At 48.4% G+C, this 27,880-nt stretch overlaps 2 protein-coding genes across 7 annotated transcripts in view; both read left to right on the top strand.

Moving 5' to 3' along the window:
- The window catches only part of MCM7 (minichromosome maintenance complex component 7), a 217,614-nt gene that overhangs the window by 79,580 nt on the left and 110,154 nt on the right, over positions 1-27,880 (top strand). The gene's annotated exons all lie outside the window — the stretch shown is intronic.
- Positions 1-27,880, top strand: part of STAG3 (STAG3 cohesin complex component) — a 157,044-nt gene that overhangs the window by 69,528 nt on the left and 59,636 nt on the right. For all 6 annotated transcript variants that reach the window (XM_077261694.1, XM_077261697.1, XM_077261693.1 and 3 more), the window contains exons 16-23: positions 8,851-8,954; positions 12,075-12,167; positions 12,386-12,475; positions 12,559-12,759; positions 13,008-13,078; positions 17,470-17,557; positions 17,630-17,710; positions 18,529-18,621. In XM_077261694.1, the coding sequence (XP_077117809.1) occupies positions 8,851-8,954; positions 12,075-12,167; positions 12,386-12,475; positions 12,559-12,759; positions 13,008-13,078; positions 17,470-17,557; positions 17,630-17,710; positions 18,529-18,621 (821 nt within the window). The remainder of the gene's footprint in view (positions 1-8,850; positions 8,955-12,074; positions 12,168-12,385; positions 12,476-12,558; positions 12,760-13,007; positions 13,079-17,469; positions 17,558-17,629; positions 17,711-18,528; positions 18,622-27,880) is intronic.

Genomic DNA, 27,880 nt, shown 5'->3' with positions numbered 1-27,880 from the left:
TACTGGTCAGCATTTTATTACCTTTTATATGCATACATACACTTATATCTTGGATTGTTGTTTTGTTTCTAGGTTTGTCCACCAGTTTTTTTTTCTGTGTTTTTTTTGTCTCACCTGTTATGTATACCGATTTTTACATGACTTTTATGGTCTTAATTTATTAAATATATATTTTCGTAGTATCAATTGCTTTTGTGTGGAGCCTTTTTCTAGTTTGTAGGTGTATATATAAGGCACAGATCTGACCAACGTTACAAAAGAATTTCTGCAGTACTCAAGGTTCCTATGAGCACAGTGGCCTCCATAATCCTTAAATGGAAGAAGTTTGGGACCACCAGAAGTCTTCCTAGACCTGGCCGTCCAGCCAAACTGAAAAATCGTGGGAGAAGAGCGTTGGTGAGAGAGGTAAAGAAGAACCCCAAGATCACTGTGGCTGAGCTCCAGAGATGCAGTAGGGAGATGGGAGAAAGTTCCACAAAGTCAACTATCACTGCAGCCCTCCACCAGTCAGGCCTTTATGGCAGAGTGGCCCGATGAAAGCCTCTCCTCAGTGCAAGACATATGAAAGCCCGCATAGAGTTTGCTAAAAAAACACATGAAGGACTCCCAGACTATGAGAAATAAGATTCTCTGGTCTGATGAGACGAAGATAGACCTTTTTGGTGATAATTCTAAGTGGTATGTGTGGAGAAAACCAGGCACCGTTCATCACCTGCCCAATACAATCCCTACAGTGAAGCATGGTGGTGGCAGCATCATGCAATGGGGGTGTTTTTCAGCTGCAGGGACAGGACAACTTGTTGTCAAAGGGTCTGAATACTTATGACCATGTGATATTTTCTGTTTTAATAAATTTGCAAAAATTACTACATTTCTGTTTTTTTCAGTTGAAATGGAGTGCAGAGTGTACATTAATGAGAAAAAAATGAACCTTTTTGAATTTACCAAATGGCTGCAATGAAACAAAGAGGGAAAAATGTAATGGGGTCTGAATACTTTCCGTACTCACTGTGTGTGCATATATATATATATATATGTAACTATCACATATCTATTACACTGGGGAACACAATTTTTTAAGAGTTAGGTCAGACAACTGTTTTTAATTAATTTTTGGATGCTGAATCCAGAAATTATCTCAGTTTTTCTCTATCACGTCAAGTTTTTGAACTATAGGATTTTTGTCTTCTCAAAACTATGTAAACTACTGTACCTAAAAAGTGTTGTTTTTTTTTTAAATAGTACAAATATGAACAAAAAATGAAATATGTAAGAAATAGGCATGACAAAGTTGTGACTACTCTTACAAGTTGCCACGTAGCTCTATATGAGTCGAATTGTAATCAGATAACAAGTCTTATTACAGATATCAGTGCAATTGTGCTTCTCTGGCAGGTAAGTTGTGTAGGAAAAACTTGACGTGCTAGAAAAAAACTGACTACATTTTTGGAATCAGCATGCCAATTTTAGTATAAATCAGCTCAAAAACCTAACTCAACAGAAAATTTTTTTTCAAATTGTTCCCCTGTGTTATCTATCTATCTATCCATTCATTCATCTCATATTTTTCCATCTGTAGGTCCCTTTTTCTGTTTATCACATAAGTATCTATCTTTTTATCCTACGTTTCTAATCATGGGGTCCAAACGATGGGATCTTCATTTCTTGGCAGCCAGACAGGAAAAGAGTGGAGTGGAGGTAGAACGTGCGCACTGCCGTTCCCAACTTATTGGAGATAACACTGCTCCACTCTGCTGATCAGTGCAGGTCCTAACGCTTGGACCCCCATGTGAAGAAACCAGATTGTATCTTAATTTCCCAGACAACCATGTTTTTGCAAACCAAAAGAACTGGCTTTTTATCTGTATATTGGCTTGTGAATTTAAGTGTTTATGTCTGGTGGGTCAAGAAGACAGACTTGCCAACTGATATACTATCTAGCATACTGTGTAAAGCTGGAGTTACACTAAACGACTTACCAACGATCACGACCAGCGATACGACCTGGCCGTGATCGTTGGTAAGTCGTTGTGTGGTCGCTGGGGAGCTGTCACACAGACAGCTCTCTCCAGCGACCAACGATCAGGGGAACGACTTCGGCATCGTAGAAACTGTCTTCAACGATGCCGAAGTCCCCCTGCAGCACCCGGGTAACCAGGGTAAACATCGGGTTACTAAGTGCAGGGCCGCGCTTAGTAACCCGATATTTACCCTGGTTACCATTGTAAAAGTTAAAAAAACAAAACAAAACACTAATACTCACATTCTGATGTCTGTCACGTCCCCCGGCGTCCACAGGGTTAAAACTGCTTTCGGCAAGAGCGCTGCTAATATGCACACGCTGCTGCCGAGAGCTTCCCTGCACTGAATGTGTCAGCGCCGGCAGTAACAGCGGTGACGTCACCGCTGTGCTCTGCTTTACGGCCGGCGCTGACACAGTCAGTGCAGGGAAGCTGTCGGCAGCAGCGCGTGCATATTAGCAGCGCTCTTGCCGAAAGCAGTTTTAACCCTGTGGACGCCGGGGGACGTGACAGACATCAGAATGTGAGTATGTACTTTTTTTTTTTAACTTTTACAATGGTAACCAGGGTAAATATCGGGTTACTAAGTGCGGCCCTGCGCTTAGTAACCCGATATTTACCCTGGTTACAAGTGAACACATCGCTGGATCGGCGTCACACACGCCGATCCAGCCATGACAGCGTCATTCCCTACGACCAACGATCTCGCAGCAGGGGCCTGATCGTTGGTCGCTGTAACACATAACGAGATCGTTAGTGGGATCGTTGCTACGTCACCAAAAGCGTGACGTTGCAACGATATCGTTATGTGTGACTCAGCCATAAGGGTACCGTCTCACATAATGATTTACCAACGATCACGACCAGCGATACGACCTGGCCGTGATCGTTGGTAAGTGGTTGTGTGGTCGCTGGGGAGCTGTCACACAGACCGCTCTCCAGCGACCAACAATGCCGAAGGCCCCGGGTAACCAGGGTAAACATCGGGTTACTCCGACCCTCCAGTCAGGTGCTGCGGTCCTGGGGACTGCCCCGGAGTGGTACCTGACGACTACCTGCAACCAAGCCTAACTTCACCACCCGAGGCTCTAGGGGAAACCAGGTAGTCGCTTAGGCTACTTTCACACATCAGTTTTTTGCCATCAGGCTCAATCCGGCAAATTTCTAAAAAAAACCCGGATCCGTCGCAAATTGTGAAAAATTGATGCGACGGATTCTTTTTTTTTGCTGGATTTTTTATCTTTGTAATTGCACTGACCTGGGAATCATTTTGCCAACGGACAGTGAACACAGTAGAAACAAAAAATTGCAGAATTTCATTCTTTTTTCTCAATTTGTCTGCACTTTGGAATTTTTTTCCGCTTTACCAGCACAGCACATGGTAAAATGGATGGTGCCATTCAAATATACAGCTGGTCCTGAAAAAAACACAAGCCCTTGTACAGCTGTGTGGGTGAAAAAAAAATAAAAATTATGGGCCTTGAAAGTAAGGGAGAAAAAAATAAAAATGCAAAAACGGTTAGCGTCTTTTTGAGAACTTTTTTTTCCCTAAATGCAAAATTACTTTAAGCAGCTTTCTATATAGTCTTCATTAAAAAAAAAATCCGACCATTTTGCTTAGATTCAGTGCAACTCTTACACATAGCTGGCTGCGCTGCTGTTTCTGACAGATCTGGAAACATTACTCTTGGCAGTATCTGCTCTGCATTACTCACAGAAGTCATGGGGAGAGGGTCTCGGTCACGCAGGCTGTGCTTCAGTGTGCGGAGAGAGAACAAAAACTATAGCAGACTCTGCAGGGGAGGGAATCTAGTCACACTCCTCGGCATCAGACTCTGCAGGGGGTGGGAATCTAGTCACACTCCTCGGCATCAGACTCTGCAGGGGAGGGAATCCAGTCACACTCCTCGGCATCAGACTCTGCAGGGGAGGGAATCCAGTCACACTCCTCAGCATCAGACTCTGCAGGGGGTGGGAATCTAGTCACACTCCTCAGCATCAGACTCTGCAGGGGAGGGAATCCAGTCACACTCCTCAGCATCATACTCTGCAGGGGAGGGAATCTAGTCACACTCCTCAGCATCAGACTCTGCAGGGGAGGGAATCCAGTCACACTCCTCGGCATCAGACTCTGCAGGGGAGGGAATCCAGTCACTCTCCTCGGCATCAGACTCTGCAGGGGAGGGAATCCAGTCACACTCCTCAGCATCATACTCTGCAGGGGAGGGAATCTAGTCACACTCCTCGGCATCAGACTCTGCAGGGGGTGGGAATCTAGTCACACTCCTCGGCATCAGACTCTGCAGGGGGTGGGAATCTAGTCACACTCCTCGGCATCAGACTCTGCAGGGGAGGGAATCCAGTCACACACCTCGGCATCAGACTCTGCAGGGGAGGGAATCCAGTCACACTTCTCGGCATCAGACTCTGCAGGGGAGGGAATCTAGTCACACTCCTCAGCATCAGACTCTGCAGGGGAGGGAATCTAGTCACACTCCTCAGCATCAGACTCTGCAGGGGAGGGAATCCAGTCACACTCCTCAGCATCAGACTCTGCAGGGGAGGGAATCCAGTCACACTCCTCAGCATCAGACTCTGCAGGGGAGGGAATCCAGTCACACTCCTCAGCATCAGACTCTGCAGGGGAGGGAATCCAGTCACACTCCTCAGCATCATACTCTGCAGGGGAGGGAATCCAGTCACACTCCTCAGCATCAGACTCTGCAGGGGTGGGAATCTAGTCACACTCCTCGGCATCAGACTCTGCAGGGGAGGGAATCCAGTCACACTCCTCAGCATCAGACTCTGCACGGGAGGGAATCCAGTCACACTCCTCAGCATCAGAATCTGCAGGGGAGGGAATCCAGTCACACTCCTCAGCATCAGACTCTGCAGGGGAGGGAATCCAGTCACACTCCTCAGCATCATACTCTGCAGGGGAGGGAATCCAGTCACACTCCTCAGCATCAGACTCTGCAGGGGAGGGAATCCAGTCACACTCCTTAGCATCAGAATCTGCAGGGTAGGGAATCCAGTCACACTCCTCAGCATCAGACTCTGCAGGGGAGGGAATCCAGTCACACTCCTCAGCATCAGAATCTGCAGGGGAGGGAATCTAATCACACTCCTCAGCATCAGACTCTGCAGGGGAGGGAATCCAGTCACACTCCTCAGCATCAGACTCTGCAGGGGAGGGAATCCAGTCACACTCCTCAGCATCAGACTCTGCAGGGGAGGGAATCCAGTCACACTCCTCAGCATCAGACTCTGCAGGGGAGGGAATCCAGTCACACTCCTCAGCATCATACTCTGCAGGGGAGGGAATCCAGTCACACTCCTCAGCATCAGACTCTGCAGGGGAGGGAATCTAGTCACACCCCTCAGCATCAGACTCTGCGGGGGAGGGAATCCACTAACACCCCTCAGCATCAGACTCTGCAGGGGATGGAATCTAGTCACACTCCTCAGCATCAGACTCTGCAGGGGAGGGAATCCAGTCACACTCCTCAGCATCAGACTCTGCAGGGGAGGGAATCCAGTCACACTCCTCAGCATCAGACTCTGCAGGGGAGGGAATCTAGTCACACTCCTCAGCATCAGGCTCTGCAGGGGAGGGAATCCAATCACACTCCTCAGCATCAGACTCTGCAGGGGAGGGAATCCAATCACACTCCTCAGCATCAGACTCTGCAGTGGAGGGAATCCAGTCACACTCCTCAGCATCAGACTCTGCAGGGGGTGGGAATCCAATCACACTCCTCAGCATCAGACTCTGCAGGGGAGGGAATCCAATCACACTCCTCAGCATCAGACTCTGCAGTGGAGGGAATCCAGTCACACTCCTCAGCATCAGGCTCTGCAGGGGAGGGAATCCAGTCACACTCCTCGGCATCAGACTCTGCAGGGGAGGGAATCCAGTCACACTCCTCAGCATCAGACTCTGCGGGGGACGGAATCCAGTCACACTCCTCAGCATCAGACTCTGCAGGGGGAGGGAATCCAATCACACTCCTCAGCATCAGACTCTGCAGGGGAGGGAATCCAATCACACTCCTCAGCATCAGACTCTGCAGTGGAGGGAATCCAGTCACACTCCTCGGCATCAGACTCTGCAGGGGAGGGAATCCAGTCACACTCCTCAGCATCAGACTCTGCGGGGGACGGAATCCAGTCACACTCCTCAGCATCAGACTTTGCAGGGGAGGGAATCCAATCACACTCCTCAGCATCAGACTCTGCGGGGGAGGAAATCCAGTCACTCCTCAGCATCAGACTCTGCAGGGGAGGGAATCCAGTCACACTCCTCAGCATCAGACTCTGCGGAGGGGGGGGGGGGAATCCAGTCACACTCCTCAGCATCAGACTCTGCGGGGGGGGGGAATCCAGTCACACTCTTCAGCATCAGACTCTGCATGGGAGGGAATCCAGTCACACTCCTCTGCACCAGACTCTGCGGGGGAGGGAATCCAGTCACACTCTTCAGCATCAGACTCTGCGGGAGAGGGAATCCAGTCACACTCCTCAGCATCAGACTCTGTGGGGGAGGGAATCCAGTCACACTCTTCAGCATCAGATTCTGCATGGGAGGGAATCCAGTCACACTCCTCAGCATCAGACTCTGCGGGGGAGGGAAACCAGTCACTCCTCAGCATCAGACTCTGCTGGGGAGGGAATCTAGTCACACCCCTCAGCATCAGACTCTGCGGGGGAGGGAATCCAGTAACACCCCTCAGCATCAGACTCTGCAGGGGATGGAATCTAGTCACACTCCTCAGCATCAGACTCTGCAGGGGAGGGAATCCAGTCACACTCCTCAGCATCAGACTCTGCAGGGGAGGGAATCCAGTCACACTCCTCAGCATCAGACTCTGCAGTGGAGGGAATCTAGTCACACTCCTCAGCATCAGGCTCTGCAGGGGAGGGAATCCAATCACACTCCTCAGCATCAGACTCTGCAGGGGAGGGAATCCAATCACACTCCTCAGCATCAGACTCTGCAGTGGAGGGAATCCAGTCACATTCCTCAGCATCAGACTCTGCGGGGGACGGAATCCAGTCACACTCCTCAGCATCAGACTCTGCGGGGGAGGAAATCCAGTCACTCCTCAGCATCAGACTCTGCAGGGTAGGGAATCCAGTCACACTCCTCAGCATCAGACTCTGCGGAGGGGGGGGGGGGAATCCAGTCACACTCCTCAGCATCAGACTCTGCGGGGGAGGGAATCCAGTCACACTCTTCAGCATCAGACTCTGCATGGGAGGGAATCCAGTCACACTCCTCTGCACCAGACTCTGCGGGGGAGGGAATCCAGTCACACTCTTCAGCATCAGACTCTGCGGGAGAGGGAATCCAGTCACACTCCTCAGCATCAGACTCTGTGGGGGAGGGAATCCAGTCACACTCTTCAGCATCAGATTCTGCATGGGAGGGAATCCAGTCACACTCCTCAGCATCAGACTCTGCTGGGGAGGGAATCTAGTCACACTCCTCAGCATCAGACTCTGCAGAGGAGGGAATCCAGTCACACTCCTCAGCATCAGACTCTGCAGGGGAGGGAATCTAGTCACACTCCTCAGCATCAGACTGCCAGGGGAGAGAATCCAGTCACACTCCTCAGCATCAGACTCTGCGGGGGATGGAATCCAGTCACACTCCTCAGCATCAGACTCTGCAGGGGAGGGAATCCAGTCACACTCCTCGGTATCAGACTCTGCAGGGGAGGGAATCCAGTCACACTCCTCAGCATCAGACTGCCAGGGGAGAGAATCCAGTCACACTCCTCAGCATCAGACTCTGCAGGGGATGGAATCCAGTCACACTCCTCAGCATCAGACTCTGCAGGGGAGGGAATCCAGTCACACTCCTCAGTATCAGACTCTGCAGGGGAGGGAATCCAGTCACACTCCTCAGCATCAGACTGCGGGGGAGGGAATCCAGTCACACTCCTCAGCATCAGACTGCCAGGGGAGAGAATCCAGTCACACTCCTCAGCATCAGACTCTGCAGGGGATGGAATCCAGTCAGACTCCTCAGCATCAGACTATGTAGGGGAGGGAATCTAGTCACACTCCTCAGCATCAGACTCTGCGGGGGAGGGAATCCAGTCACACTCCTCAGCATCAGACTCTGCAGGGGAGGGAATCTAGTTACACTGCTCCGCAAAGACTCTGCGGGGGAGGGAATCTAGTCACACTCTTCAGCATCAGACTCTGCGGGGGAGGGAATCCAGTCACACTCCTCAGCATCAGACTCTGCAGGGGATGGAATCCAGTCACACTCCTCAGCATCAGACTATGTAGGGGAGGGAATCTAGTCACACTCCTCAGCATCAGACTCTGTGGGGGAGGGAATCTAGTCACACTCTTCAGCATCAGACTCTGCGGGGGAGGAAATCTAGTCACATTCCTCAGCATCATACTCTGCAGGGGAGGGAATCTAGTCACACTCTTCAGCATCAGACTCTGCGGGGGAGGGAATCCAGTCACACTCCTCAGCATCAGACTCTGCAGGGAAGGGAATCCAGTCACACTCCTCAGCATCAGACTCTGCAGGGGAGGGAATCTAGTCACGCTGCTCCGCAAAGACTCTGCGGGGGAGGGAATCTAGTCACACTCTTCAGCATCAGACTCTGCGGGGGAGGGAATCCAGTCACACTCCTCAGCATCAGACTCTGCAGGGGAGGGAATCCAGTCACACTCCTCAGCATCAGACTCTGCAGGGAGAGGGGATCCGGTCACACTTTTCAATAACTCGGTATCAGTGGGTCTAAAAATGATTGAAGGAATAAAAGTGTCCTCCGCTTGGAAAGTGTCTGTCTTCTGATTCTAGGCTTAGATGACCAGGAGGAGAGCGCTCTTATCAAGATCCTGGCATCTTCCATACGACAGGCAGCAGAAGGGACGGCTCCAATAGGCAGAGGACCTATGAGGAAGGTATGTCAGCGAGCCCCAGGGGGTGTACTTAGAGGACCCATGCCAGCGAGTTCCCACTGACTGATATAGTAGCCAGGGCACACAGCTGTGAGGAAGCTGGGTAGGGCATGTTCACACATTGTTTATTTGATGTTTTTTTCATGGGGGAAAGAAACAAGTGTTATACAGTAAAGGCAAAATCTTACAGCAGGATTGTGGTCATTAACTGAAAATACAGATTCCACAACAACCACAAGACGGATTCCATCACCAGTCAGTATAACGGTGCTGACCTGACACTGTGTGTAGTTACTGAGCACAATCCTGCTGACAGGGGCACTTTAAGTTTCTAAAATCTCATTCACACACAGGTTCATTTCCTTTTATTTCTATTTTGTGACCTGTGGTGCTTTGTTTTTTTTTCTAAATGAAATGTGAATTATTTTTTCAGTGTTTTTGCTGTAGAAATGGGTGAGCACCAAAAAAAATAAAAAGTTCATAACCTATGCATCAAAAATGTGCATAATCTCTGTTGCATTTTTTGGTCATAGTCTGCATTTGTCATGAAGTAAAAGAAAGGACCAACCAAACCATGGTGTTTACTTGTTGTGTATTTTCCAATTTTCTCTTCTATATGCTGTGGAAATTTTCAGCCCATAAATTGACCTGTTGTGCTGATTTCAGGTTTCGCAGCATGGTAATTCTTTCTGCAGTCTTCACCTCGTGCAATGTATTGAATGAAATTCTTAAATCTGCATGTCGTCAGGGGATTTTTATGTGGTTATGGTGCAGAATCCACAGCTTCTTGCCTAAGAGCAGGGAGGCAAGCTGTTGTACCAGTTCAAAACTGGGCCATTTTCCCCTATTACTAACCAAGCAGTTTTTTGGGTTTGGTCTTAAATACTTTATTAATAAGTCTAAAAAATGTTTTCCTCTTTCAGTGGAAATTATTTTTATATATTGAACATATTTTTTTTTCTATGGAGGCAGGTTTTTTAATTTATGTATTTTTTTCATTTGTTGAACATACCGTGCATACCATAATATTATTTTTACTTCTGATTTTCCCTGTATCTAGGGTTGGTATATCAGGGAAAATTCAGCCTCCTTGCTGCATAGCAGAGCTAATTGTGTTTCCTCAGACCCAGCAGCTCTTGCTCCCACCATGCAGCCAAAATTCACACGATGACTGGGTGAGGAGGAGGAAGCACAGTCAGTGCTCCCCAATCTTTATATACAACACTTCTTTTCGATCAGTAAGGCAAAACTGATAATAAACTAAGGTGTGGACCGTTTAGAATGTGACTGCAGAGTAAGGTGTGGACCGTTTAGAATGTCACTGCAGAGTAAGGTGTGGACCGTTTAGAATGTCACTGCAGAGTAAGGTGTGGACCGTTTAGAATGTCACTGCAGAGTAAGGTGTGGACCGTTTAGAATGTCACTGCAGAGTAAGGTGTGGACCGTTTAGAATGTCACTGCAGAGTAAGGTGTGGATCGTTTAGAATGTCACTGCAGAGTAAGGTGTGGACCGTTTAGAATGTCACTGCAGAGTAAGGTGTGGACCGTTTAGAATGTCACTGCAGAGTAAGGTGTGGACCGTTTAGAATGTCACTGCAGAGTAAGGTGTGGACCGTTTAGAATGTCACTGCAGAGTAAGGTGTGGACAGTTTTGAATGTCACTGCAGAGTAAGGTGGGGACAGTTTAGAATGTGACTGCAGAGTAAGGTGTGGACCGTTTAGAATGTCACTGCAGAGTAAGGTGTGGACAGTTTTGAATGTCACTGCAGAGTAAGGTGTGGACAGTTTAGAATGTCACTGCAGAGTAAGGTGTGGACCGTTTTGAATGTCACTGCAGAGTAAGGTGTGGTCCGTTTAGAATGTCACTGCAGAGTAAGGTGTGGACAGTTTTGAATGTCACTGCAGAGTAAGGTGTGGACAGTTTAGAATGTCACTGCAGAGTAAGGTGTGGTCCGTTTAGAATGTCACTGCAGAGTAAGGTGTGGTCCGTTTAGAATGTCACTGCAGAGTAAGGTGTGGACCGTTTAGAATGTCACTGCAGAGTAAGGTGTGGACAGTTTAGAATGTCACTGCAGAGTAAGGTGTGGACCGTTTAGAATGTCACTGCAGAGTAAGGTGTGGACAGTTTAGAATGTCACTGCAGAGTAAGGTGTGGACCGTTTAGAATGTCGCTGCAGAGTAAGGTGTGGATCGTTTAGAATGTCACTGCAGAGTAAGGTGTGGACCGTTTAGAATGTCACTGCAGAGTAAGGTGTGGACAGTTTAGAATGTCACTGCAGAGTAAGGTGTGGTCCGTTTAGAATGTCACTGCAGAGTAAGGTGTGGACCGTTTAGAATGTCACTGCAGAGTAAGGTGTGGACCGTTTAGAATGTCACTGCAGATTAAGGTGTGGACCGTCTAATGAGCAATCCAAACGTAGTTCAGGCTATGTGCACACCGATTTTTTTTTTTTAATGCGACTATCAAAACTGACAAGTTTTCTTAGTGAATGCCACTTTGGGAAGCTCTCCTTCTCTGCAGAGTTTTTGGGGGAGCTTTCCATCACCTGTAGAGGAGTTGTAGTGTGTTTGGAAGAGCTTTTTTCGTTCTGAACTGTTTCTTGCAGCCTTTTTATTGGATGGTGCCTAGTTTGAAGTATTTTTCCATCCATCTGCTTCAAAGAACTAACATATGCGTCTTTTTTTTCTAAACCTGAGGAAAAAAAAGAACTGCTCAAAAATCTGAACATGTGAACAGCAAAGTGTTTTTTTTACAATACAGATAAACAGGAAGAGGCTTTCAAGCTATTTTTAAGCTGTTTTTGTTTAGGTGTTTCACTCTGTGTGCACATAACTCTAAAGGTGAGGAGGGTAACAGAATACATTAGAAACAAACCTGGAGATTGGCAGCCTGTATTACTATGAGAAAAAAAAGCCGGACGTTGCACTTGCATGACTGATAAAAGCCGTCATAGACGGATCCAGACATGATAAAAGAGCAGCTGCTTGTAAGGACTCGTCTCCGCTTCCTATTTCCATAAATTTTAGTAATTAAAGTATATGACACTTTTGATAGTGTCTACATCGGCAACATAGTTTGCAAAAAGTCTTGTTGAAGTCACAACGGCCATTTTGTCATTTTAGATCCTGTCTGCGAAAGATAAGAAGACGCACTCTGAGGATAGGCTACGACTGAGCCGCCACATGATCTTAACATTACCCCATCTCCTGGCCAAGGTACCGCCGTCTAGATGATGAGGGTGAACTATAATACAGGTTATTAGATAACCTGAGAGAGGTTCCTGGTGATTCTTGGTGGAACCGTGTGCAGTTTTTGCAGCTCGGTTCCTTAAAGTGCGCCACAAACCACAAGTGCAAAATCTCTTATGGCAAGCGGTGTGTTTTTCTAGTCTCTTCCGACCCATTTTCGATAGTAATTCCCTGTATGCTTCCAGTTCTCCGCGGATGAAGACAAGATGCGAGCTCTGCTGAAGGTGGTGCAGTACCTAGAACTAGAGATTTTCTCTACAGAGAGGCTGGAGAAGGTGAGGAGAGCGGAGAGGCCACGGACGGAGGTCAGGGCTTGTCCTGCAGTGCTTCACCTTCAGCCCTTCCTTCTCCTTGTCAGAATTTAGATCTTCTCTTGACCCAAGTGCAAGATATCCTTGAGAAGCACACAGAGCCGCAGGTGCTGGAGGCCTGCTCTCGTACGCTGTACATCTTGTGCGACCCGGACCTGGCGTTCTCCAAGAGGACGGACATCGTGCTCAGCCAGTTAGTGGACAGACTCACCGCTCACTTCCACAATCACCTGTCAGACATTTTGCAGGTATCTGCAGACAGGAGAGGGGGAAAGGAAGGTTTTACTAGGACACCCACCTAAAGTGTGTGAGGGTCCTACTGAATAGAGGGGTGGGCCTGCTGCTAATATTCAGAGGTTGGTGCTCCAACGGTAGCTATGGGGTTGTTGGAAACAAGGCAAGGGACTTCTGTGACTAGTGGGGGTCCTCTTGTGACCACTGTGGAAGATTTGCATACACCCTGCTTTTCATTTCCGCCATTCTCTCCTTTTTCTAGGTGATGGATCTAGATGAAGATGACATGTACAATACTGCAGCCACCATGAAGCGGCTTTCTGCCCTGTACAGGTGAAAAACGCGGTCATTATACATGTAGTGACTATAACATAGCGCCATCATCTCACCGTCACTGGAGGACTCAGACCTGGGGTTGTAGCTGCTGCCGATCGCAGGCAGACACTAAGTGATGGAAGAGTTTACTCCTCTGATCCGCTGCACCCGTCCGACGGCAACTGAAATAAACCGGAGGCTGAGACACCAGCAGTTATGTGGGGTTCTTTTTAATTCTTTTCCACTCATACTGTTTTATTTTCCTCTGGCTTTAAAAATATAGTCCATCTCTGAAATTTGACTAGGCTGCAGGCCAGTTAATCGGTTCAGGGTTGACTGCTGTAGGTGGCCATCAGCGTCTACTGCTTCCTTGTCTTCTGCTGGTCTGCAGCCCCCAGACGACTCTGCTAGAGATAAGGAGACTCAGCGAGAGACATTCCCAGTTAGACGCAGACTTGGATGAGCAGACTGTCCTCTGTGAGCTACCTAATAACAGCAGCCAAGGATGCTCTCCAAGACCCCAACCTTTTTGTCCCCAGACGTAGCTTTTTTTCGGTGCCCTCACCGAAATCTTTCACATTCAAAAATAGAGAAAGGACTCGCCAAGATATTGGATTCCTGACAGGCATTTTGCTAAACCGAAGCTGCTATGTACATATCTCGGTCCATGCTTCCTTCCCCTTGATGTCACTGCCCTCTGTTGTGCTCCACGTCGGGTTTTTGTAAGTTGCTCAGTGTGGCTCAGTGACGTCTTCTCCAGACCTGTGTAAGGTTCATTAGGACACACAGAATTAAGATTTGTTTGGTGTGCACCACCATCAGATGGATTTACGACACTGCTCACCCCCCAGAGATTCACGGCCTTCATTTACCCCTTGGTTGCAGTAAGCTATTATGCTGCTGTTAGACTGTTTACATTCAACATTCATTCTGGCACTATGTCTGTGGTTCCTTTGCTGACCTTGGACTTGCCTGTGTCCTGTCTACATCTGCCCTACTGTCGTCTCCAGTTGCCAAGTCCTCACTCTCCACGTGCTTCTCTGCCTGCTGCACCAATGCCATGGTCCGTGTACCCACCCCGACCTGAGAACTAATCTCCCAAGTCGGTCATTGCATTGACGGAGCCTCTCTTCTGATCAACATTTTAGAACTCTGTGACTCCCTCTCTCTGTACCTCCCGCTCTCTGTGCTTCCCTCTCTCTGTGCCTCCCTCCCTCTCTCTCTGTGCCTCCTTACGTCCCTCTCTGTGCCTCTCCCTCTGTGTGCCTCCCTCTTTTGCTCCTTTATGCCTCCCTCCCTCTCTCTCTTGCTGTTCTTCCCTCCCTATCTGTGCCTCCCTGTCTCTGTGCACCCCTCTCGCTCTGTGCCTCCCTCCCTCTCTTGCTGTGCCTCCCTACCTCTCTCCCTCCCTCCCTCTCTTGCTCTGCCTCTCTCTCTACCTCCCTCTCTCTGTGCCTCCCTCCCTCTCTCTGCCTCGCTCCCTCTCTCTGTGCCTCCCTCCCTCTCTGTGCCTCCCTCCCTCTCTCTTGCTGTGCCTCTCTCTCTGCCTCCCTCACTATCTCTTGCTGTGCCTCCCTCTCTCTGCCTCCCTCTCTCTGTGCCTCCCTCCCTCTGCCTCCCTCTCTCTCTGTGCCTCCCTCCCTCTGCCTCCCTCTCTCTCTCTGTGCCTCCCTCCCTCTGCCTCCCTCTCTCTCTGTGCCTCCCTCCCTCTGCCTCCCTCTCTCTCTGTGCCTCCCTCCCTCTGCCTCCCTCTCTCTCTCTGTGCCTCCCTCTCTCTGCCTCCCTCTCTCTTTCTGTGCCTCCCTCCCTCTGCCTCCCTCTCTCTTGCTGTGCCTCCCTCTCTCCATAGACTCATTACTGGTGACCTGACAGATGATACCACATAATGGAGGACACCTGAATCACCAGCTCAGGACCCGGATAAGCGACTATGGCAGAATCCGCTAACATTTTGTGGTAATCTGCAGAAGAAGCCACCTCTCGTCAGTCCACACTGCAGAAGTGAGCAGTGGGACAGGCGATGTCCTCAGTCACAGAAGACACCAGACAATGGGCGCTACACCTCCAGCTTGTTAGCCAAAAACAGATTGGGTCCTCCAGAAATTAACCCCAGGTCCTTCAGCCTCATTCACAAGTTACCGCGTGCCCAGGTTACAGGACCCCAAGGCTCTCGTCACCCACTGGGACCAGCCCACACTTCCTTTTAGACGTTGGCCCTCCATTCACTTTCCTTCCCTTAACACTAAAGCAAAGGGAGTAAAAGTTCTCATCGCTTACAGATGGACGTGATGTGCCGAGCCTCATAGCCGTCCTGGCATCTTTCTCTGACTAGCTCGTCAGTGTTAGCGCCCCTGTGCCGAGCCTCATAGCCATCCTCCTTCTGGTTTCTTCCTCTGACTAGTTCGTCGGTGCTAGGGCCCCTGTGCCGAGCCTCCAGCCTCATAGCCTCCTTCTGGCATCTTCCTCTCTGACTAGTTTGTCTGTGTTAGGGCCCCTGTGCCGAGCCTCCAGCCTCATAGTCATCCTCCTTCTGGTATCTTCCTCTGACTAGTTTGTCGGTGCTAGGGCCCCTGTGCCGAGCCTCCAGCTTCACAGCCGTCCTCCTGGTATCTTCATCTGACTAGTTTGTCTGTGTTAGGACCCCTGTGCCGAGCCTCCAGCCTCATAGCCGTCCTCCTTCTGGTATCTTCCTCTGACTAGTTCGTCGGTGCTAGGGCCCCTGTGTCGAGCCTCCAGCCTCACAGCCGTCCTCCTGGTATCTTCATCTGACTAGTTTGTCTGTGTTAGGACCCCTGTGCCGAGCCTCCAGCCTCATAGCCATCCTCCTTCTGGTATCTTCCTCTGACTAGTTCGTCGGTGCTAGGGCCCCTGTGCCGAGCCTCCAGCCTCATAGCCTCCTTCTGGCATCTTCCTCTCTGACTAGTTTGTCTGTGTTAGGACCCCTGTGCCGAGCCTCCAGCCTCATAGCCATCCTCCTTCTGGTATCTTCCTCTGACTAGTTTGTCGGTGCTAGGGCCCCTGTGCCGAGCCTCCAGCCTCACAGCCGTCCTCCTGGTATCTTCATCTGACTAGTTTGTCTGTGTTAGGACCCCTGTGCCGAGCCTCCAGCCTCATAGCCATCCTCCTTCTGGTATCTTCCTCTGACTAGTTCGTCGGTGCTAGGGCCTCTGTGCCGAGCCTCCAGCCTCATAGCCTCCTTCTGGCATCTTCCTCTCTGACTAGTTTGTCTGTGTTAGGGCCCCTGTGCCGAGCCTCCAGCCTCACAGCCGTCCTCCTGGTATCTTCATCTGACTAGTTTGTCTGTGTTAGGACCCCTGTGCCGAGCCTCCAGCCTCATAGCCGTCCTCCTTCTAGTGTCTTCCTCTGATTAGTTCATCGCTGTTAGGGCCCCTGTGCCGAGCCTCCAGCTTCATAGCCGTTCTTCTGGCATGTTCCTCTGACTAGTTCGTTAGGGGTTAGGGCACTTTCTTCCACTCACCTCCCGCGCGGCTCATTACATTGCAGTTGTTGTAGCCTTGGTATTACTTGCTGGAGGTTATTGGAACGAGACATCTGCACCACGCTCAAGGCTTGGAAATCATTCACCGAGCACCTAGAAGTCGTTGTGTTGGTCCGCTCTCCCTTTCCTGGCTACCTCTCTTCTCAGAATGTCTTGGATTCGGTGTTCAGTCTGAGCCTTCTCGGGGCAGATGTGTCCACTATCTCGACAGCTGCAGACACCATCTTGTTGGTAGAGTTCCACGCTGTTCCTTCTTACTGACAAGTCCATGAGATCTCAGTTTGGTCTTTAAGGTGCTGCGGTTTCTTCCATTTCAGCCCCTCCATAGACCTTGCTCCCCTGTGTTCCTTTTCGGTGGCCAGCACTTCCAGAACAATTGTCTTCTTATTCCTTTTTCAAGATTTTGCCAAGGTAGTCCTCTACCTTAGCGTGGATATAGCATGGTCCTCATTTTGTCCCTCTCCTTTCTATCCTGTGAAAAAAATCTCTTAACAACCTCGGGATAGCCTGAGCCTTGCGTATGTACTGCTCTTCAGCCACCTCTTGCCGGTTGGATGATTCCCTGTTCATTCTTCTAGAGGGTACCGGGTGCGATGTGCCGGCATCCAGCGTCGCCATGGCTGGTTGGACCCGATCTGTGGTAGACTATGCCGGCCACTCAATGATCCATTTTTATTGACCCAGTCTACCCTAGTGGTGAGGGCGTCATGGGTTATTCCTCACAAAGTCCCTGCCCTACAGGTGTGCACAGGGTTGTCCCGTCACTCCTTCGGTTCCTACGGGAGAACAGTGGGTGGTGAGAAGTGCAATCCTAGCAGCAACTATAACCCAAGAGCTGTGTCCCCCAGTATACAGACGAAAGACAGCTGTTACAGGTAAATAAGACAATTTCCTCCCTCCTTCACTACAGCGCTCATGATCTCACCCGATGGGAGTTGTTTGATCCCTGCTGTCATATACTGGAGAAGGCGATAGACACGTCGGAGGTTCCCGAGCAGGTCATGAGTCCGGTGTCAGATCCGTATCTACAGGTCATTATTACCAGGCACTGAGCGTCTTCTCTCCTACAGATTGTGGTGCCGGCACTCGTCTGCGGTCACTTCTCCCTGTTATGGGAGCTGTCTCATTACTCCATGGTCCAGCCCTCAGAGGTAAGGTATCCAGAGCATGTGGGCGCACGCTCCTCCTGCCTTGTACATGCAGGGTATGTCGGCGCACGCTCCTCCTGCCTTGTACATACAGGGTATGTCAGTGCACACTCCTGCCGTGTACATACAGGGTATGTTGGCGCATGCTCCTCCTGCCGTGTACATACAGGGTATGTTGGCGCACGCTCCTCCTGCCGTGTACATACAGGGTATGTTGGCGCACGCTCCTTCTGCCGTGTACATACAGGGTATGTCAGTGCACACTCCTGCTGTGTACATATAGGGCATGTCGGCGCATGCTCCTCCTGCCGTGTACATACAGGGTATGTCGGCGCATGCTCCTCCTGCCGTGTACATACAGGGTATGTCGGCGCACGCTCATCCTGCCGTGTACATACAGGGTATGTCGGTGCACACTCCTGCCGTGTACATACAGGGTATGCCGGCGCACGCTCCTCCTGCCGTGTACATACAGGGTATGTTGGCGCACGCGCCTCCTGCCGTGTACATACAGGGTATGTCGGCGCACGCGCCTCCTGCCGTGTACATACAGGGTATGTCGGCGCACGCGCCTCCTGCCGTGTACATACAGGGTATGTCGGGGCACGCTCATCCTGCCGTGTACATACAGGGTATGTCGGTGCACACTCCTCCTGCTCTGTACATACAGGGTATGTCCGTGCACAGTTCCAGGGTTAATAAGGTGCAGTCCCCTGTATAGCCCCGTCTTTTGTCCAACTCTTTCCCCTGCAAGTCCCTGGTTCCCCGCGGTGCGGTTGTACTGCAGGACATTCTCTGTTATTTGCTCTCTCCCTGAACAGGATTCGCTGGACACTTTACAGAAGAGTCTTGTCCTGTTTGTGACCCTGTGTCAGAGCCTCCTGTCTGATGTTCACTGCAGCGTGAGAGAGCAGGTAGTGGACCACCACCACTATTGCGCTATACTAGGACTGGTCTTTGTTTTCTTTTTGTCAGTAGCTTGTGAGGGGACGGTGTGAAGCCAGCTGCGGAGCCGATACTGCTCTATACCCGACCAATGTCAGCTGTACTACATGGCCGCCATCTGCCTGTGTCTGCAGTGATCTGCGCCAGCTCCGATCGCTGCACATTAACCTTTGAAATGCTGCTGTCAATCTGTAACAGCGGCATTTAAGTGACGTCGTTGTCATTACCCTGGTACTTCAGTATTTATTGTATAAGTAAGGGACTAAAAAAAAAATAAAGTTTATATATATATATATATATATATATATACAGTTAGGTCCATATATATTTGGACAGAGACAACATTATTCTAATTTTGGTTCTAGACATTACCACAATGAATTTTAACCAAAACAATTCAGATGCAGTTGAAGTTCAGACTTTCAGCTTTCATTTGAGGGTATCCATATTAAAATTGGATGAAGGGTTTAGGAGTTTCAGCTCCTTAACATGTGCCACCCTGTTTTTAAAGGGACCAAAAGTAATTGGACAGATTCAATAATTTTAAATAAAATGTTCATTTCTAGTACTTGGTTGAAAACCCTTTGTTGGCAATGACTGCCTGAAGTCTTGAACTCATGGACATCACCAGACGCTGTGTTTCCTCCTTTTTGATGCTCTGCCAGGTCTTCACTGCGGTGGTTTTCAGTTGCTGGTTGTTTGTGGGCCTTTCTGTCTGAAGTTTAGTCTTTAACAAGTGAAATGCTGCACAATTGGGTTGAGATCAGGTGACTGACTTGGCCATTCAAGAATATTCCACTTCTTTGCTTTAATAAACTCCTGGGTTGCTTTGGCTTTATGTTTTGGGTCATTGTCCATCTGTAGTATGAAACGACGACCAATCAGTTTGGCTGCATTTGGCTGGATCTGAGCACACAGTATGTCTCTGAATACCTCAGAATTCATTTGGCTGCTTCTGTCCTGTGTCACATCATCAATAAACACTAGTGACCCAGTGCCACTGGCAGCCATGCATGCCCAAGCCATCACACTGCCTCAGCCGTGTTTTACAGATGATGTGGTATGCTTTGGATCATGAGCTGTACCACGCCTTCGCCATACTTTTCTCTTTCAATCATTCTGGTAGAGGTTGATCTTGGTTTCATCTGTCCAAAGAATGTTCTTCCAGAACTGTGCCGGCTTTTTTAGATGTTTTTTAGCCTTTTTCTTCTTGATGCTTATGAGTGGCTGCACCGTGCAGTGAACCCTCTGTAGTTACTTTCAGGCAGTCTTCTCTTTATGGTAGATTTGGATATTGACACGCCGACCTCCTGGAGAGTGTTGGTCACTTGGTTGGCTGTTGTGAAGGGGTTTCTCTTCACCATGGAGATTATTCTGCGATCATCCACCACTGTTGTCTTCCGTGGGCGCCCAGGTCTTTTTGCATTGATGAGATCACCAGTGCTTTCTTTCTTTCTCAGGATGTACCAAACTGTACATTTTGCCACTCTTAATATTGTAGCAATTTTTCAGATGGGTTTTTTTCTGTTTTCGCAGCTTAAGGATGGCTTGTTTCACCTGCATGGAGAGCTCCTTTACCGCATGTTTACTTCATAGGAAAACCTTCCACATGCAAGCACCACACCTCAAATCAACTCCAGGCCTTTTATCTGCTTAATTCAGAATGACATAACGAAGGGATTGCCCACACCTGTCCATGAAATAGCCTTGGAGTCAATTGTCCAATTACTTTTGGTCCCTTTAAAAACAGGGTGGCACATGTTAAGGAGCGGAAGCTCCTAAACCCTTCATCCAATTTTAATGTGGATACCCTCAAATGAAAGCTGAAAGTCTGAACTTCAACTGCATCTGAATTGTCTTGTTTAAAATTCATTGTGGTAATGTCTATAACCAAAATTAGAAAAATGTTGTCTCTGTCCAAATATATATGGACCTAACTGTATATATAAATGTTGTGGGAGGATCTAAAGTGATCCATCACGGTTAACTCAGTGATTTCCAAATTAATCTACAAGGGCGTTGCCGGCAACTGAAAATGACCAGACGGAGACGTGTGTCTCTGTATGGGGGATCGAGCAGATCTCAGGCCCCCGTTTATTGTGTATCACTTCATAGTCATAGAAATTATACTTCAACCAATCAGCATAAGAACACGCTCACAGTTCTTAACCTATAAGAATGCAGGAAAAACTTAACCCATGAGAATACAGAAAAAACGGAAACTACAGATATGATCGTGTCTTCTTGACATAGAAAAAGAATACCAACAGGTGCCTCAGAGTCTTTTATAGCGATACACCCCCGAGTCTCTTATCTGTTTCAAGAGAACACTCTGGCCTTGTAGCAGATCATAAACAATAGCCTAGTTGAATAACAGACTTGTGAACAGCAAGATAAAGTTACTTCATGGCAGCTATAACCTTTTACCTAATTAAATAACAGAATTTATCTTTAAGCAACAAGAAAATGGAGTCAAAAGCACAAAGTGGAGAATCTTTCTTAATCTGTTCCTTCACACACACACACACATATATATATATATATATATATATATATATATATATATATATATACACTGCTAAAAAAAATAAAGGGAAACCTTAAACAACAGAATATAACTCCCAAGTAAATCAAACTTCTGTGAAATCAAACTGTTCACTTAGGGTACCGTCACACAGTGGCATTTTTATCGCTACGACGGCACGATTCGTGACGTTCTAGCGATATCGTTACGATCTCGCAGTGTCTGACACGCTACTGCGATCAGGCACCCAGCTGAGAATCGTACGTCGTAGCAGATCGTTTGAAACTTTCTTTCGTCGCTGGATCTCCCGCTGTCATCGCTGGATCGTTGTGTGTGACAGCGATCCAGCGATGCGTTCGCTGATAACCACGGTAAACATCGGGTTACTAAGCGCAGGGCCGCGCTTAGTAACCCAATGTTTACCGTGGTTACCAGCGTAAAAGTAAAAAAAAAAAAACAGTACATGCTCACCATCTGATGTCCGTCAGGTCCCTTGCCGTCCGCTTCCCGCTCTGACTGTCTGCCGGCCGGAAAGTGAGAGCAGATCACAGCGGTGACGTCGCCGCTGCGCTCTGCTCTCACTGTACGGCCGGATCTCAGTCAGAGCAGGAAGCAGACGGCAAGGGACCTGACGGACATCAGATGGTGAGTATGTACGGTTTTTTTTTTTTTACTTTTACGCTGGTAACCACGGTAAACATCGGGTTACTAAGCGCGGCCCTGCGCTTAGTAACCCGATGTTTACCCTGGTTACCTGGGGACTTCGGCATCGCTCCAGCGCCGTGATTGCAACGTGTGACCGCAGTCTACGACGCTGGAGCGATAATCATACGACGCTGCGACGTCACGGATCGTGCCGTCGTAGCGATGTAAATTGTACTGTGTGACGGTACCCTTAGGAAGCAACACTGTTTGACAATCAATTTCACATGCTGTTGTGCAAATGGAATAGACAACAGATGGAAATTATTGGCAATTATCAAGACACCCTCAATAAAGGAGTGGTTCTGCAGGTGGAGAACACAGACCACAGCTCAGTACCAATGATTTCTGGCTGATGTTTTGGTCACTTTTGAATGTTGGTTGTGCTTTCACAGTCGTGGTAGCATGAGACGGACTCTACAACCCACACAAGTGGCTCAGGTAGTGCAGCTCATCCAGGATGACACATCAATGCGAGCTGTGGCAAGAAGGTTTTCTGTGTCTGTCAGCGTAGTGTCCAGAGGCTGGAGGCGCTACCATGAGACAGGCCAGTACACCAGGAGATGTGGAGGGGGCTGTAGGAGGGCAACAGCCAAGCAGCAGGCCCGCTACCTCAGCCTTTGTGCAAGGACGAACAGGAGGAGCATTGCCAGAGCCCTGCAAAATGTCCTCCAGCAGGCCACAAATGTGCATGTGTCTGCACAAATGGTTAGAAACCGACTCCTCCATGAGGATGGTCTGAGTGCCCAACGTCCACAGATGGGGGTTGTGCTCACAGCCCGACACCGTGCAGGACGCTTGGCATTTGCCACAGAACACCAGGATTGGCAAATTCACCACTGGCGCTTTGTGCTCTTCACAGATGAAGGCAGGTTCACACTGAGCACATGTGACAGACGTGACAGAGTCTGGAGACGCCGTGGAGAGCGATCTGATGCCTGCAACATCCTTCAGCATGACCAGTTTGGCAATGGGTCAGTAATGGTGTGCGGTGGAATTTCTTTGGAGGGCCGCACAGCCCTCCATGTGCTCGCCAGAGGTAGCCTGACTGCCATTATGTACCGAGATTCGATCCTCAGACCCCTTGTGAGACCGTATTATTATTATTTATTGTTATAGCGCCATTTATTCCATGACGCTTTACATGTGAGGAGGGGTATACATAATAAAAAACAAGTACAATAATCTTAATCAATACAAGTCATGACTGGTACATGAGGAGAGAGGATTCTGCCTGCAAGGGCTCACAATCTACAAGGGATGGGTGAGGATACAGTAGGTGAGGGTAGAGCTGGTTGTGCAGCAGTTTGGTCGATCGGTGGTTATTGCAGGTTGTAGGCTTGTCAGAAGAGGTGGGTCTTCAGGTTCTTTTTGAAGGTTTCCTCTGTACGCGAGAGTCTGATGTGTTGTGGTAGAGGGTTCCAGAGTTGGGGGGATGCGCGAGAGAAATCTTGTATGTGATTGTGGGAAAAGGAGATAAGAGGGGAATATAGAAGAAGATCTTGTGAGGATCGGAGGTTGTAGGTAAGTACCGGGAGACGAGGTCACAGATGTAAGGAGGAGACAGGTTGTGGATGGCTTTGTATGTCATGGTTAGGGTTTTGAACTGGAGTCATTGGGTAATGGGGAGCCAGTGAAGGGATTGACAGAGGGGAGAGGCCGGGGAATAGCCGGGGGACAGGTGGATTAGTCGGGCAGCAGAGTTTAGAATATATTGGAGGGATGCGAGAGTGTTAGAGGGGAGGCCACAGAGCAGGAGGTTCCAGTAGTCAAGGCGGGAGATGATGAGGGCATGGACTAGTGATTTAGCAGATTCTTGGTTTAGGAATGTACGGATCCGGGAAATATTTTTGAGTTGAAGTCAGCAGGAAGTGGAAAGGGCTTGGATGTGTGGTTTGAAGGAGAGATCAGTGTCAAGGATTACCCCGAGGCAGCGAGCTTGTGGGACTGGGGAGAGTGGGCAGCCATTTACTGTAATGGATTGGTCTGTTGGGGGGGTCGAGTGAGATGGGGGAAAGATGATGAATTCTGTTTTGTCCATGTTAAGTTTTAGAAGTCTAGCGGAGAAGAAGGATGAAATAGCGGACAGACATTGAGGGATTCTGGTTAGTAGGGAGGTGATATCTGGTCCAGAGATGTAGATCTGCGTGTCATCGGCATAGAGATAATACTGAAAACCGTGAGATTCTATGAGCTGTCCCAGGCCAAAGGTATAAATGGAGAAGAGCAGGGGCCCTAGAACTGAACCTTGCGGGACTCCGACAGATGGGGGCGAGGTGAGGAGGTGATGTGTGAGTGGGAGACCCTGAAAGTCTGGTCTGTTAGGTATGACGAGATCCAGGATAGGGCCAAGTCTGTGATGCCAAGGGATGAGAGGGTCTGTAATTATAGGGAATGGTCCACTCTGTCAAAGGCAGAGGACAGGTCCAGGAGGAGGAGGACAGAGTAGTGCCGCTTGGCCTTGGCGGTTAATAGGTCATTGGTGACCTTAGTTAGGGCAGTTTTAGTGAAGTGGTGTGACCGGAAGCCTGATTGTAAGCAGTCGAAGAGGGTGCAAGAACAGAGGTGGGAGGACAGTTCAAGATGGACGTGTTGTTCCAGTAGTTTTGAGGCATAGGGGAGAAGTGATATGGGGCGATAGCTAGATACAAAGGATGGGTCAAGAGGAGCTTTTTTAGGATAGGTGTGATTGAGGCATGTTTAAAGCTTGAGGGAAAGACACCAGTTGTTAGTGATAGGTTGAAGAGATGGGTTAGGGTTGGGATGAAGACTGGTGAGGTTTGGGATGAAGTGGGATGGGAGCGGGTCAAGTGCACAGGTGGTGAGATGCGATCTTGAGAGTAGAGTGGAGAGTCGATCTTCTGTAATAGTGGAGAAGTTGGTTTTGGAGGAGGAGGGCTGGGCAGTTAGGAGAAAGGGCTCTGGGGCTTGTTGACCAAAACTGTCTCAGATGTTATCAATCTTCTGCTTGAAAAATGAGGCAAAGTCTTCAGCTGAGTGGAGAGGGAGGGGGTGCTGGGGGACGGAGGAGAGAATTGAAAGTGTTGAATAGATGCTGGTGCGGTTGGCCCTGGGTTCCTCCTAATGCAGGACAGTGCCAGACCTCATGTGGATGGAGTGTGTCAGCAGTTCCTGCAATATGAAGGCATTGAGGCTATGGACTGGCCCACCCGTTCCCCAGACCTGAATTCGTCACGTTGCACCACAGACTGTGCAGGAGTTGACGGATGCTTTAGTCCTGGTCTGGGCGGAGAGCCCTCGGGAGACCATCCGCCGACTAATCAGGAGCATGCCCAGGCATTGTAGGGAGGTCATACAGGCAAGTGGAGGCCACACACACTACTGAGCATCATTTCCTTGTCTTGAGGCATTTCCACTGAAGTTGGATAAGCCTGTAACTTCATTTTCCACTTTGATTTTGAGCATCATTCCACCTCCAGACCTCCGTGGGATATTAGTTGTGACTTATGTTGATAATTTTTAGGTTTTATTCTTCTCAACACTTTCCACTACGTAATAAATAAAGATTTACAACTAGAATATTTCATTCAGTGATACCTAGAATGTGGGTTTTAGTGCTCCCTTTATTTTTTTGAGCAATGTATATATATATATTATATATATATATATATATATATATATATATATATATATACAGTACAGACCAAAAGTTTGGACACATCTCATTTAAAGATTTTTCTGTATTTTCATGACTATGAAAATTGTACATTCTCACTGAAGGCATCAAAACTATGAATTAACACATGTGGAATTATATACTTAACAAAAAAGTGTGAAACAACTGAAATTATATCTTATATTCTAGGTTCTTCAAAGTAGCCACCTTTTGCTTTGATGACTGCTTTGCACACTCTTGGCATTCTCTTGATGAGCTTCAAGAGATAGTCACCGGGAATGGTTTTCACTTCACAGGTGTGCCCTGTCAGGCTTAGTAAGTGGGATTTCTTGCCTTATAAATGGGGTTGGGACTATGAGTTGTGTTGTGCAGAAGTCTGGTGGATACACAGCTGATAGTCCTGCTGAATTGACTGTTAGAATTTGTATTATGGCAAGAAAAAAGTAGCTAAGTAAAGAAAAACGAGTGTCCATCACTACTTTAAGAAATGAAGGTCAGTCAGTCTGAAAAATTGGTCAAACTTTGAAAGTGTCCCCAAGTGCAGTGGCAAAAACCATCAAGCGCTACAAAGAAACTGGCTCACATGAGGACCGCCCCAAGAAAGGAAGACCAAGAGTCACCTCTGCTTCTGAGGATAAGTTTATCCAAGTCCCCAGCCTCAGAAATCGCAGCTTAACAGCAGCTCAGATTAGAGACCAGGTCAATGCCACACAGAGTTCTAGCAGCAGACACATCTCTACAACAACTGCTAAGAGGAGATTTTGTGCAGCAGGCCTTCATGGTAAAATAGCTGCTAGGAAACCACTGCTAATGACAGGCAACAAGCAGAAGAGACTTGTTTGGGCTAAAGAACACAAGGAATGGACATTAGACCAGTGGAAATCTGTGCTTTGGTCTGATGAGTCCAAATTTGAGATCTTTGGTTCCAACCACTGTGTCTTTGTGCGATGCAGAAAAGGTGAACGGATGGACTCTACCATGCCTGGTTCCCACCGTGAAGCATGGAGGAGGAGGTGTGATGGTGTGGGGGTGCTTTGCTGGTGACACTGTTGGGGATTTATAAAAAATTGAAGGCATACTGAACCAGCATGGCTACCACAGCATCTTGCAGCAGCATGCTATTCCATCCATTTTGCGTTTAGTTGGATCATTTATTTTTCAACAGGACAATGACCCCAAACACACCTCCAGGCTGTGTAAGGGCTATTTGACCAAGAAAATACAGAAAAATCTTTAAATGAGAAGGTGTGTCCAAACTTTTGGTCTGTACTGTATGTAAAACATTGCACTGACCCCCTTTTCTTCGATTGCAATAAATGACAATCTACATATAAAGGTAATATATTTGGTATCGTGTCTGAAAAAAATCGAAGCTATCAAAATATATATCGATAAAATCATCCGTTCAGCTTGCAAATAACAAGTCGATAGTTGTCATCCTGCTGAGCTGGGAAATATTGCTGCAGGACATTTTTACCCCACAGTGAACGCTGTGCCAAGCTTGGAGTTTTTTCCTGTTTTTCAGTACATTACGTGGTAAAATGAGTGGTAAGACGAGGCCACTTTTTAGTGTCTGTAGGAGGCAGACACGACCTGGAACACGTTTTTTTGTACAGTCTTCTATGTGTTTTTTTTTCCCAGGTGGGTGTGTATGTTTTCCACAATAAGTCACCATCTCAAGGAGGACATACCATACACCAGAGGTGTCAAACTGCATTCCTCGAGGGCCGCCAACAGGTCATGTTTTCAGGATTTCCTTAGCATTCCACAAGGTGCTGGAATCATTCTGTGCAGGTGATTAAATTATCACCTGTGCAATACAAGGAAATCCTGAAAACATGACCTGTTGGCGGCCCTCAAGGAATGCAGTTTGACACCTCTGCCGTACACTTCACAGTGGAGTATCTCCCTGCAGATACAAATCACCACCGGTCACTCTCCCCTGCTGCCGGCGGAGTTCCCACAATAGTACTAAAGGGGTGACCCGACAATATCGGATGGGCGAGTATCTTTCTATCCCCTTATTTATTCTTGGGGATTTATGACTTGGTGTGCTATTCCTCCTCTCTTTGGGGACATTATCTTTCAGGTGCCTACTCCTTTATGTCACTGACCCCTTTTTTATGGAACTTTTTGCCCCTATTTCTAGGGGTTTTCCGGTCTCCCCTGGCCCTCTTTGCCAGTCTTCTACCTTTTCTTTCACCATCCACACAGAGGGTGCGCCAGCGGCTGCAGCCATCTTCCCACGCAGTGGGCCATCTGGTTCCTCTCCTGACACCTTCCTCCTTTTCCTAAAGGGGGATTGGAGAGCGGGAATTTTTATGCAAATCAGCACTTTTCACGCTTCCTTTTTCCCGGGCCGGGC

The sequence above is a fragment of the Ranitomeya variabilis genome, chromosome 5 (assembly GCF_051348905.1).
Source record: "Ranitomeya variabilis isolate aRanVar5 chromosome 5, aRanVar5.hap1, whole genome shotgun sequence".
In the NCBI taxonomy this organism is placed as follows: Eukaryota; Metazoa; Chordata; class Amphibia; order Anura; family Dendrobatidae; genus Ranitomeya; species Ranitomeya variabilis.
The sequence above is the reverse complement of the archived record's forward strand: the minus strand, read 5'-3'. Positions and strand labels throughout refer to the sequence as shown.